Genomic DNA, 13,854 nt, shown 5'->3' on the forward strand with positions numbered 1-13,854 from the left:
GTTCTTTTATAGCCTGTTAAATGTGTAAAGGTGTTTTGATCAGAGTTTGTCCTTTCCAGAGCGTTTGGTGAGAGCGGAGGAGACCAGAGGGTGGTACTGACATTTGTACTGTGTGACTCATACAACTGCAGACAATGAGAAAAGAACTATTTAAGAGAGGAGGAGGAGGAGAGAGAGAGGAGGAGGAGGAGAGGAGGAGGAGGAGGAGGAGGAGGAGGAGGAGGAGGAGGAGGAGAGGAGGAGGAGGAGAGGAGGAGGAGGAGGAGGAGGAGGAGAGGAGGAGGAGAGGAGGAGGAGAGGAGAAGGAGGAGAAGGAGGAGGAAGGAGGAGGAGGAGGAGGAGGAGGAGGAAGGAGGAGGAGGAAGGAGGAGGAGGAGAGGAGGAGGAGAGGAGGAGGAGGAGGAGGAGGAGGAGGAGGAGGAGGAGGAGGAGGAGGAGGAGGAGGAGGAGGAGGAGGAGAGGAAAGGAGAGAGGAGAGGAAGGAGGAGGAGGAGAAGGAGGAGAGGAAGGAGGAGGAGGAGAGAGGAGAGAGGAGGAGAGGAGGAGGAGGGAGGAGAGGAGGAGGAGGAGGAAGGAGAGAGGGAGGAGGAGGAGGAGAAGAGGAGAGGAAGAGGAAGGGAGGAGAGAAGGAGGAGAGAGGAGGAGGGAGGAGGAAGAGGAGGAGAGGAGAGAGAGAAAGGAGGAAGAGAAGGAGGAGGAAGAGGGAGGAGAGGAGAGGGAGATGAGAGAGAAGAGGAGGAGGAAGAAGGGAGGAAGAGAGAGAAGAGAGAGAGGAGAAGAGAAGAGGAGGGAGAAGAGGAGGAGAGAGGGAGAGCAAAGGGAGAGAGGAGAGAAGAAGTGACAGAGAGGAGAGAGACGAAAGCACAGAAGAGAAGAGAGAAGAAAAGGAAGAGGGAGGAGAGGAGAAGTATAGGCGGAGAGGATAGAGGAGAGAAGAGAGAGGAAAGAAGACAGTGGAGGAGGAGAGAGAAGAGAGAGAAGAAAGGAGAGAGAGAGGAGGAGGAGGAAAGAAGAGCAGATGAGGAGAAGAGAGAAGAAGAGAAGAAGAAGCAGAGACAGGATGAGAGACGAGAGAGGAGAAGAAAGAAGAAGAGAGAAGGAATGAAGGAGAGAAGAGGAGAAGAGAGAGGAGAAAAGAAGCCAAAATCTCCCACCAAACTTCAGATGAAAGAGCATGTGTGAGTGGGCCGGACTCTGTAAACACTGAGCAGAAGAACACAGGCCTCCAAGGTGTCTTCAACTCAACGGCCACGTTCACTCGGGTTGATGAAAATACTCCTCTTCTACATCTTTCACTCACTCCATTCTCTTTCTTTCTTTCTTTCTTGCTCTCTTGCTCTTTTGCTCTCTTTCTATCTTGCTTTCTTTCTTCCTTTCTTTCTTTCTTTCTTTCCCTTTTGCTCTCTTTCTTTCTATCTTTCTTTCTTGCTTTCTTTCTTTGTTGCTTTCGATCTTGCTTTCTTTCTTTCTATCTTTCTTTCTTGCTTTCTTTCTTTCTTTCTTTCTTTCTTGCTTTTCTTGCTTTCTTTCTTTCTTGCTCTCTTGCTCTCTTTCTTTCGTTCTTGCTTTCTTTCTTTCTTGCTCTCTTTCTTTCTTACTCTCTTGCTCTCTTTCTTCCTTTCTTTCTTTCTTGCTCTCTTGCTTCTTCCTCTTTCTTTCTTTCTTTCTTTGTCATGAATTAGTCCCAGTGTGATGTGCAGGTTTTTACATCAGATCTTGCCCACTTTACAACAGTACAAAAAAACAAAAACAAGAAAACATTTTTGTATGATTATCCATGACACTAATGCGGTTTGTGTCTCCACTCCGCAGAGCTGATGTGTAACTTGGTTTTGGACACGTTCATTAACACAGTCGGAAACCACGGTGATAATGAAAACTCTCAGAACTTTTCTACAGGATGGTCAATCAAAAGCTTTTCTCCGTGCAAATGTTATTGCTTTGTCTGGAATGTTCCACAGTATGGCATTACACCTTTCTATCTCCATGGAGACCAAACCAGACCAAGTGAAGGGTCAGATCTGTGGAGAGGCGACCCCGCTCACAGTCACAACGTCTGTTTTTCTAGGGATTTTTGAGCTATAAAACCACCTGTAATAGAATAAATGTAAAGTAGAGCTGTTTAAAGTCACACTGTGGAATATTCCAGACAGAACAATGACGAACTCCCAACCTTTAAATCATACAGCTTTATTTTCTATTTTTTATTTATGTGTTCTCATATCTGTATAATCCCTCAGTGGTCCAGATCTAAACCAGGTCTAAACCAGATCTAAACCAGATCTAAACCAGATCTAAACCAGGTCTAAACCAGGTCTAAACCAGATCTAAACCAGATCTAAACCAGATCTAAACCAGGTCTAAACCAGGTCTAAACCAGGTCTAAACCAGGACTAAACCAGGTCTAAACCAGATCTAAACCAGATCTAAACCAGGTCTAAACCAGATCTAAACCAGATCTAAACCAGGTCTAAACCAGATCTAAACCAGATCTAAACCAGGTCTAAACCAGGTCTAAACCAGGACTAAACCAGGTCTAGACCAGGACTAAACCAGGACTAAACCAGGTCTAGACCAGGTCCATGGGTGTATATTAGCCTCTTATATTTGTTCTGATCCAGTTCCAGATGGTTCTAAACACATTCAGGAAAGATTCTGCTGTGTTCTGTATGTGGGACTTTTTTAGTATCGAAACCTGCAGAAAATGAGGATTTGTTCGATACTTCTATTAGTATTGATTGATTTTCGATACTTTTGACAAAACTAATATCATCTGAAATACAGGAATTTTCTGATTAGTCCTGGTTCAGACCCAGTTTAGACCTGGTTTAATTCTAGTTTAGTCCTGGTTTAGTCCTGGTTTAGTTCCGGTTTAGTCCTGGTTTAGTCCTGGTTCAGTCCTGGTTTAGTCCTGGTTTAGTCCTGGTTTAGTCCTGGTTCAGTCCTGGTTTAGTCCTGGTTTAGTCCTGTTTCAGTCCTGGTTCAGTCCTGGTTCAGTCCTGGTTTAGTCCTGTTTCAGTCCTGGTTTAGTCCTGTTTCCTGGTTTAGTCCTGTTCAGTCCTGTTCAGTCCTGGTTCCAGTCCTGGTTCAGTCCTGGTTCAGTCCTGGTTTAGTCCTGTTTCAGTCCTGGTTCAGTCCTGGTTCAGTCCTGGTTTAGTTCCTGTTTCAGTCCTGGTTTAGTCCTGTTTCAGTCCTGGTTTAGTCCTGGTTCAGTCCTGGTTTAGTCCTGGTTTAGTCCTGGTTTAGTCCTGGTTTAGTCCTGGTTTCAGTCCTGGTTCAGTCCTGGTTCAGTCCTGGTTCAGTCCTGGTTTAGTCCTGTTTCAGTCCTGGTTTAGTCCTGTTTCAGTCCTGGTTTAGTCCTGTTTCAGTCCTGGTTCAGTCCTGGTTCAGTCCTGGTTTAGTCCTGGTTTAGTCCTGTTTCAGTCCTGGTTCAGTCCTGGTTCAGTCCTGGTTTAGTTCTGTTTCAGTCCTGGTTTAGTCCTGTTTCAGTCCTGGTTCAGTCCTGGTTCAGTCCTGGTTTAGTCCTGGTTTAGTCCTGGTTCAGTCGTGTTTTAGTCCTGTTTCAGTCCTGTTTCAGTCCTGGTTCAGTCCTGGTTTGGTGTTTTGGTCTGGGTCAGTGTGTGATTCTGGATGTTGGGAGCGTGGCGTGCAGACACTGACCTGCTGATGACCATGGCGGTGATGACGGGCTCCCAGCCTGAGTAGAGCAGCGTGCGGGAGGCCGGGTGTTTGGAGGAGACCACGATCCAGAGCGGAGTCAGGCTCATGAAGAAGGCACAGACCAGAGAAGATACGTACGGATACGGATCTGAGGAGGACACAACACAACTACAAGGTTAAAGACCAGGACTTAAACAGGACTAAAACAGGACTAAACCAAGGACTAAACCGGGATTAAACCAAGGACTAAACCAAGGACTAAACCAAGGACTAAACCAAGGACTAAACCAGGACTAGACCAGGACTGAACCAGGACTAAACCAAAACTAAACCAGAACTGAACCTTCAGTGCCTCTGCCACTTGTCACCTCTTTTCCTCTCCTCCTCTGACCATCTCCTCTGCTTCTCTCTTCTCCTCTGCTCTTTTCCTCTCCTCCTCTTCTCCTCCGTCTTTTCTATCCATCATCTTCTGCACCAGCTGACTCCACTCTTCCTGGGAAAACCTCCAAACCTCGAGTACTATCAGATTCTAAAATGGTCTTTTCATTAGAGCAGCAGATCTGGGTCCCACCTGGGTCCTAACGAGGAACTGGAGCACAAACCCAACCTTCTACACCCCGCCGCATTTCCTCTTTACCTCCGACTGTTCTGAGAGAGAAAACCCCAGAGCGCGCAGCACACTCTGGACAGATGTTTTTAAAAAGGCTTCTATCAGCTCAGAGGAACAAAAGCTGCTCCATTTATTATGCAGGTAATATCAATGAAGCACGGGGATAGAAATAGAACAGAAGGGGAGTTTAATGAGCGCCAAAAGAAACAAGAAGAGAAAGTTCATTTGTCTTATAATCAGAAAGTGCAGGGTTCAAACATTCAATTGATTTTAAAGTTCTTTTAGTGTTTTTTTTAAATGTAACCCTCGCGGACGCTGCGCTCCTCCCGGTCATTCCCAAAGTCTGGACACACAGACGTCTTTCCGGTACTTCGGCTCTCGTCTAAGGAACAGCCTGAAGGAGGAGCTCAGGGAATCTGTGTGTCATTCGTTCATTAGTTTTTCAATATAAAACCAAAAATAAGAAAAGGAAAAAACAGTTTTCTTCATTATTTGTCTCCAAAATCAAAATGAAAAAAAAACAGATAACAATTTGTTTTTTTCAGTTTTCAATTTTATGTTTAAATGAAAAATGGAAAAAATGGATAATGGCCGTTTCCCGTTTACGTGACTTCAATGACTGCGATGTCGGACTTCTGCGCTGCATACGGACTGAACCAGGACTGATCCAGGTCCGGAACCAGAGCGGGACTGAGACTGAGACCAGACCAGGACCAGACCAAGACTGAGATGAGAACTGAAACCGGGACCAGACCGAGACTGAGACCAGACCGGGACCAGAGTGGGACTGAGACCGAGATCAGACCGGCACTGAGAATGAGACCGAGAACGAGACCAAGAACGAGAACGAGATCAGGCCAGGACCAGACCAAGACTGAGATGAGAACTGAAACCCGGACCAGACCGAGACTGAGATCAGACCGGGACCATAGCAGGACTGAGACCGAGATCAGACCGGCACTGAGAACGAGACTGAGAATGAGATCAGTCCGGGACCAGTCCGGGACCAGACCGAGACTGAGACCGGCCTGGGACCGAGAACGAGACCAGAGTGGGACCAGACCGGGACTGAGACCAAGACCAGGCCGGGACCAGACCAGAGGCTCAGAGTCCACGGCAGGGCCAGAGCTCGAAGCTGAGGCTCGGACCCAGCGGAGGCTCAAAGTCAAAGCTCGGAGTCCGCCCTTGTCCCGGTCTGGTCCTGGACCTGGATCAGTCCTGGTTCAGTCCGTATGCAGCGCAAAAGTCCAACATCACAGTCACAGACGTCACATAAACAGGAAACGGCAGTTATCCATTTTTTCCATTTTTCATTTAAACATAAAATCGAAAACTGAAAAAACTAATCATTATCCGTTTTTTCATTTTGGTTTTGGAGACAAATAATTAAGAAAATAGTTGTTTTTTCGTTTTCTTATTTTTGGTTTTAAATTAAAAAACGAATGAACGAATGACACACAGATTTCAGGGCCAAAGAACGTTCACGTTTTTAACAGCAGACTCAAGACCCACCTTTTTAACTTAGCTTTTCATCGAAATCTTATACTTTTACTTGTTTTTATTATACATAATTTATTAGATTTATTTTAGGCATGTTATTAGCTTGAACTCATATTCCTTTTCTATTTTTAGGATTTCCAGTGTTTCCTGTGTAGGAGCCTCTGCACTGGGAGCGGCTGTCGGGGTCTGTTCTGTTGGTGCTTGGGCTTCATCTCTCCCCAAGTCCTGTGGTGGTTCCTGGACACGGTGGACGGCTCTCTGCTCCCGCTGTAGACGGCTCTCTGCTCCTAATGTGGACGGCTCTCTGCTCCCGCTGTAGACGGCTCTCTGCTCCTAATGTGGACGGCTCTCTGCTCTTTGTGTGAACGGCTCTCTGCTCCTAGATTAGACGGCTCTCTGCTCCTAGTTTAGACGTCTCTCTGATCTAGTTTAGACGGCTCTCTGCTCCCGGTGTGGATGGCTCTCTGCTCTTTGTGTGAACGGCTCTCTGCTCCTAGTTTAGACGGCTCTCTGATCTAGTTTAGATGGCTCTCTGCTCCCGGTGTGGATGGCTCTTTGTTCCTAATGTGGAGGCTCTCTGCTCCCAGCGTGGACGGCTCTCTCCTTGGCATTTTGTCAGTCTACGCTCGTTTTCACCTTTACTTACTTTGTTCTATTTATGTTTTATTTTTTAATCGGTGAGACGTGTAGGATTCAGCGGCGTCAGCTCCCATTGGGCAACGCATTATTCTAAAGTCAGCGCGCTTGTTTCTTTTATTAAGTTGTTTTAGATCAATATTGTGATTTAAAATGTGCAAATTATAACAGAATCATCCACGGTGGTCATAGATTAGAACTAAAGAGCTCACCCAAGAGCTATAGGGCAGATTTAAAGGTTAAAATAACTCCACTGTGCATCTGATTATAAAAGGAGGAGAGAAAAGGCTAATTCAAATAAAACTAACAGGTGTGAGTGGGACGTTTTATTGTCCAATAATTAGGATTAGACAATAATCATGGTCATGGCAAAACCCCGCTCTGGCCTCTGAAAGCGGTGAAAAGTGCTTATAAACTCATTGTGGCGAATTTTGTGTTTTTGTTTTGTTTTGTAGTATTTTATTATCCCTGTATTGAAATTGTCCTCTGCATTTGACCCATCCTTACAGGAGCAGTGAGCAGCACATGGGACCCATCTTTGTGATCTTGTTGCTAGGCCTGGTCAGGAATGGGTCAGTCACCTGCTTGTTTCTATGGATACGTCATCACTATGTCTGGAATGTTCCACAGTGTGACATTAACCAGCTCTACTTTACATTTATTCAATCACAGGTGGTTTAATAACTCAAAAATACCAGACATTTTGACTGTGAGCTTGGTCTGGATTGGTCTCCGTGAAGATAAAAAGGTTTAATGCCATACTGTGAAACATTCCACACAAAGCAAAATCCGTGTTTCATTTGTTCATTCGTTTTTCAATATAAAACCAAAAATAAAAAAATGAAAAAACAACAGTTTTCTTCATTATTTGTCTCTAAAACCAAAATGAAAAAAACAGATAATGATTCGTTTTTTTCAGTTTTTGATTTTGTGTTTAAATGGAAAAAACAAATAAGGACCGTTTCCCGTTTACGTGCAGTGTTGGGAAGGTTACTTTTAAAATGTAATCCCCTACAGATTACAGATTACACACCCCAAAATGTAATTTGTAACGTAACGCATTAAATTACTTAAAGTGAGTAACGTAATCTGATTACTTTGGATTACTTGATATTGTCATGTTTTTTTAAATGACATGAATGTAGCAACCACATCCTCAAAATTCTTGTTTGTTGTCTTCAAATTGTCTGAGCCCAAGTCTCCATGAATAAACAACTGTTTACTGTAGAGAAACAAAGACCACGAGATCTTAACATAAGAGGTTTTGTCTGTTATAAGACAGTAACAAGATCAGCCATATTAAAAAATATTACTGATAGAGAAATTATATGAGATCACCTTAAATTATGTCAACCTACTGTTAGGTGTCATGTTGTTTAGACCTGGTTTAGTCCTGGTTTAGTCCTGGTTTAGTCCTGATTTTTAGACCTGGTCTAGACCAGGTCTTTAGTTCTGGTTTAGTCGTGGTTTAGTCCTAGTTTAAACCTGGTTCAGTCCTGCTTTAGTCCTGGTGTTAGTTCTGGTTTAGAGGCGCAAAGGAGGAAGTGCGGTTTACGCGAGAAAACACGGTCCACACGCGGCGCACGAGACGGCGGTGTCCGCGCAGTAACTACGGAAGGAGACGTGGTCCGCGGGTTCTCAGGTTGATGACGATGATGAAGGTGTGTGTTTGTGTGTGTGTGTGTGTGTTTGTGTTTGTTTGTGTGTGTTTGTGTGTGTGTGTCCCCTCATGTGGCAGGTCACTATAGGACAGTAGTGCAGATATTATGAGTCTATGCAGGTTGTTTTCACCAGTGCCAGTAGCTCCTGTTTGACATTTAAGTTGTAGGCGATTTTATATTTGTTTTTTTTATATATATATCTCACATCGGGAGAAGAATTTCCAAGAAACAAATGCGTTTTTACCAATGCACTGCTGCTTCCACTGTGTGACTGACACCGCCAACTTTAACATGACGTTTCCATCGCTCTTATTGCGCGCGTTCTGTTTGAGTTTCAGGCAATGAGTGAAATTACCGAAATAAAAAAATAACTAAATGGGATGTAGCACAAAATGTGAAAACAGGAAAATACCGCCTTGTAATCCACTTATTTCAGCAAAGTAACTGTAATCCAATTACCACTCATTGAAACAGTAACTGTAACTGAATACAGTTACTCATAATTTGTACTCTAATTACGTAACGGCGGTACATGTAATCTGTTACTCCCCAACACTGTTTACGTGACTCCCATGACTGCGATGCCGGACTTTTGCACTGCATACAGACTGAACCAGGACTGATCCAGGTCCAGAACCAGACCAGGACCAGACCAGGACCAGAACGGGACCAGAGTGGACTCCGAGCTTTAACTCTGAGCCTCCGCAGGGTGTGAGCCTCAGCTTCGAGCTTCGGCCCTGCCATGGGCTCTGAGCCTCCGGTCTGGTCCTGGTCTGGTCCTGGTCTGGTCCTGGTCTGGTCCTGGTCTGGTCCCTGCCTGGTCCCAGTTGGTCCCGGCCTGGTCCCGTTCTGGTCTCAGTCTGGTCCCGTTCTGGTCTCGGTCTGGTCTCGGTCTGGTCTCGGTCTGGTCTCGGTCTGGTCTCGGTCTGGTCTCGGTCTCGGCCCGTTCTGGGCCCGTTCTGGTCCCGTTCTGGTCCCGTTCTGGTCTCAGTCTGGTCTCAGTCTCGGTCTGGTCCTGTTCTGGTCCCGTTCTGGTCTCAGTCTGGTCTCAGTCTGGTCTCAGTCTGGTCTCAGTCTGGTCTCAGTCTGGTCTCGGTCTCAGTCCCCCTCTGGTCCCAGTCTGGTCCTGGACCTGGATCAGTCCTGGTTCAGTCTGTATGCAGTGCAAAAGTCCGACATCGCAGTCACTGAAGTCATGTAAACGGGAAATGGTCGTTATCCGTTTTTTCCATTTTTCATTTAAACACAAAATCGAAAACTGAAAAAACTAATCGTTATCTGTTTTTTCATTTTGGTTTTGGAGACAAATAATGAAGAAAATAGTTGTTTTTTCTTTTTCTTATTTTTGGTTTTATATTGAAAAATGAATGAACGAATGACACACGGATTCAATAACATCACCCTGGAGAAAAGCATTTAACGAACCCTCCACCAAAAAAGTTACACAATGCAGTTTTAAATCATAGATTTTGATTTGACGGAGATTAATGGCGGAGCCTTGACTTACACAGCTGCTGTCTGCTTTTATTTCACTTAACATTATTTATCAAGTCTTAAATTATGAAAAGCGGTATGCAGGCCTATTCCTGTGTGCATACATTACAGTCACAGGGGTCCAGATGCCAAAACGCTGCTTTGAAAGATGAATGCGCACAGATACAGGAAGAAAAACTCATCTAAAGCGCCCATTTCTCATCATTTACCACAACGTCAGGCAGAATTCTCAACGCATAACTGCAGAATAAAAATCTGTTGTGGTTTGTTTAAAGGTGCATTGTGTAACTTTTCGGTTGAGGGTCCGTCACTTGCCTGTTTGTACGCAGATGTCATCGCTCTGTCTGGAATGTTCCATGGTGTGACATTAAACAGTTCTACTTTACATTTTATTCAATCACAGGTGGTTTATAGCTCAAAAATAACTAGAAAAACAGACATTGTGATTGTGAGCGGGGCTGCCTCTCCACAGATCTGACCTGGAACTTGGTCTGGTTTGGTCTCCATGAAAATAGAATACTGTGGAACATTCCAGACAAAGCAATAACATCTCCATGAAGAAAAGCTTTTGAAGGACCCTCCAGCAGAAAATGCAACTTTAAACTGGGCGGAACAACTTTGGAGGAAAATATGGAATAGTGATTTTAATGATGGCTGTTACGACTGTAGTTTGATTTTTAAACTTATTTCATGTTTAAAACCTCCATCCGAGGACAAGGGGTAGTTAAAAAGTAGTACCTGATTTTTACGGTCGAACTAGTCTAAAGGAGCCCATATTACACCATAATGTTTGTTTCTTTCAAGTTCAGTTCTTCTCTTAAACAGAAAACACTCATTTGGGTGATTTTTAGCCATTGAATTGTCGATCTCTACTGAACTAAAAGTGGAGCAGAGCGTTTGGAGCGTTGGACATGTAGACAGTCAAACATACAGACGTGACTGTTGTAGGAAACTCCAAAATATCTGCATTTCTTACACAATTCATATTTATATTATTTACTATACACATAAAACTATATTTGCTACTATATTAAAGTCATCTTTTTTATTTTAAATGTACAATAATCACACAAATAAAGGAAATTGGGTTTGGTTGATTAATTAGTAATTATTCAAAATGCGATTGAACAATAAATATATTAAAGGTAGTTAGATAGATGTTGTTAATGTGATTTGGTTGAGTTTTCTTAAAGTTTCAAAAGAAAGGATTTTTTTTGTATTTCAGTTGAACCAAATGGCAAATGTCATGCAGTGAAATATTTACTGATATTACAGTGTCGGGTGACCAAATGTCCGTTTTTTCCCCCGGACATGTCGTTTTTTTGCGTCCTGTCCTGGCGTCTGGGTTTTTTTTTTTGTTTTTTTTAAGTGATGCAAATGTCTAGGTTTTCATTACTGTTCATTGGGGCCATTAAACTGTGCGTCTCTTGTAGCTCTCTGTAACTCTGAAGGAGCGAACAAACCTGTAACATGCCGAAGCACAAATGCACATTTAACAATGACTCGTACAAGAAATTCTCTGTTTTCCATCCCAGTCGAGACAAGTGTGAGTCCATGTGCACAGGTTGTGAGGTGAGAGTAGCTCAATGTCAAGGCCCCACCCCCCACCCCCGGTAAGATGTCCGGGTTTTCACAAACAGAAATATAAATATGGTCACCCTATTACAGTGAAATGTATCAGAAAGTTTGTTTTGACATAAAAAAATAGATTTTTACATAAGAACTTAAATTTAAAAAGGGAAAGTGGTAACAGGCTGAGGTTTTATCCGATTTTGAAGTGTTTTATTTTGAAGTATTAAAACTGAGTTAAGCGCAAATGCCATCTTAGGGCAAATTGTGAAATTTTTTAAAACTTTAAGAAAAAATTTAATGGCCAACTGTTTATTTGTAGATCTCAGTTTGTGTTTTTCATCCTTTTCCATATATAAGTTATTTTAAATGTAAATAAATTTTAACAATATGTTCGTTGCACTGACTTTTATTTTTAAGACGTCCCAGGCTTTAAATGCAGAAAAATGTTCTTTTCTAGGAGCATATACTAAATTATAAAATACACACATACAATATCACAAAATCTACACATTTTGTATTTACATTTTTTGAGCATTTGAAAACTGCAAAACATCACTGAACCATTAATGAAACAAAACCCAACTGCAGGTCTGTTTTTGAGGAGGGAACAGCATTCGATGATGGCTTAAAGCTCACAAGAGTCACTTTTGCATAATATAAAACCCTTATTAACAGTTTGTAGTGGTCCAAAGTCTTTCCTCACTTCCCTTCTGCATTCAGAAAGTCCTAACTATCCACCACGATGAGTTTAGAAGCACTTTTCACAACTCCCACAGACCAGAGCAGAGTAACGACTGATTATCTTTACAAATAACCTCACACTCTTTATCTCTTTATCTGTTTCTAATTAAATGCAGACAGAACACAGAGGACTTATTTTGACCTCAAGAGCTGCTTATACAACATATCAGTACTGGGGCAGGACATGTTTGCTCAAATACATGGGCAAAAATCAGGTATAGGCCCCTTTCATTTTGTGATGTGTTTAGAAAAGTAGGATTCTATTCAGAGTGTGCATCGTAAACACTCCCATTTACACCTGAGAGAGACTGGAATATGAAGTTTAAATAATACATGAATCCCAGGCATTTCAGAACACGTTTGTAGAGGTCGAAACTACAGGGTTAGCAGCTTTTAAACAGAATAAACCCCCATGGAGACACACGGAGAGCAGCTAGTTCTCATAGAGGCATTATATGGAAGCCTGTTGCTAATTGTGAGCTCTTAAAGGTCCTATATCACACAAAAGTGACAAAACGGACTCTTCTGAGCTTTAAGTCATGTTCTAATGTTGTTCTTTCCTCAAAAACACACCTGGAGTTGTGTTTTGTTTCATTCACATGTTTGAGTAACTCTTTATTAATAGTCTGTCTACATCTTCAAAGCTCAAAATGCTCTGTTCCACCTTGTGATGTCATGAAGTGGTAGTTTTAAAGGGCTTAAAACCAACAGCTCTTTTCACCTTTAGTTCAGTAGAGATTCCAGGGCTGAACTGATCCAAATGATTCTAGTGAAGGTGTGTGGAGTTTAAAAACACAGTGGAGCACTTCATTTATTACCACATGACATCACAAAGTGGAACAGAGTGTTTTCTGTTTGAGAGCTCTATAAATGTGCAGGGTTTGTGTGTTAAACATGTGAGTGAAACAAAACACAATTCCAGGTGTGTTTGTCATGAGGAAACATTAGAACACAGATCAGAAAATAGTGTGATATGGGCCCTTTAAATACACAGTTCCACCTTGTGATGTCACGTGGTAATAAAGGAAGTGCTCTATTGTGTTTTTAAACTCCACACACCTGCACATGAATCATTTGGATCATTTCAGCCTTGTAATCTCTACTGACCTAAAGGTAAAAGCAGCTGTAAAAGGAGGTGAGCTCAATCTGTGCAGCACTGGTCTGACATAAACATGTGAAGAGAGACCTCTGCTGGCCAAATGATGCAACTGCTACTTTGAATATTGGAATTTTTATTCATTTGTAAAGCTCTTCTCACAGTAGTTTTGTCACAATACTAAAATCTCAAACTCAATTTCAGTATTGAGGAATAGACACGATACTCAATACTGATTCCAATACCATAATTATAATTTAATTAAAAACCCTCTTTTTTTAGACCATATACTGTACTTTACTTTTTCACATTAAATGGTGGTATTTTCTTTTCTATTCCTAAACCAGGTCTAACCCAGGCCTAAACCGGGACTAAACCACGTCTAAACCACGTCTAAACCACGTCTAAACCACGTCTAACCCAGGTCTAAACCAGGTCTAAACCAGGTCTAAACCAGGCCTAAATCAGGACTAAACCAGGTCTAAACCAGGTCTAACCCAGGTCTAAACCAGGTCTAAACCAGGTCTAAACCAGGTCTAACCCAGATCTAAACCAGGTCTAAACCAGGTCTAAACCAGGTCTAAACCAGGCCTAAACCGGGACTAAACTAGGTCTAAACCAGGTCTAAACCAGGTCTAAACCAGGACTAAACCAGGACTAAACCAGGACTAAACCAGGCCTAAACCGGGACTAAACCAGGTCTAAACCAGGTCTAAACCAGGTCTAACCCAGATCTAAACCAGGTCTAAACCAGGTCTAACCCAGATCTAAACCAGGTCTAAACCAGGTCTAAACCAGGACTAAACCGGGACTAAACCAGGTCTAACCCAGATCTAAACCAGGTCTAAACCAGGTCTAAACCAGGACTAAACCGGGACTAAACC

At 42.8% G+C, this 13,854-nt stretch overlaps 1 protein-coding gene across 1 annotated transcript in view; it reads right to left on the minus strand.

The window, feature by feature from the left end:
• Positions 1-13,854, minus strand: part of slc41a2b (solute carrier family 41 member 2b) — an 88,720-nt gene that overhangs the window by 51,360 nt on the left and 23,506 nt on the right. The window contains exon 8 of the mRNA XM_020923652.2: positions 3,661-3,808. Coding sequence (XP_020779311.1) covers positions 3,661-3,808 — 148 coding nt within the window. The remainder of the gene's footprint in view (positions 1-3,660; positions 3,809-13,854) is intronic.

The sequence above is a fragment of the Boleophthalmus pectinirostris genome, unplaced genomic scaffold (assembly GCF_026225935.1).
Source record: "Boleophthalmus pectinirostris isolate CB_2022bp ecotype Guang Dong unplaced genomic scaffold, ASM2622593v1 HiC_scaffold_18, whole genome shotgun sequence".
Classification (NCBI taxonomy): Eukaryota; Metazoa; Chordata; class Actinopteri; order Gobiiformes; family Gobiidae; genus Boleophthalmus; species Boleophthalmus pectinirostris.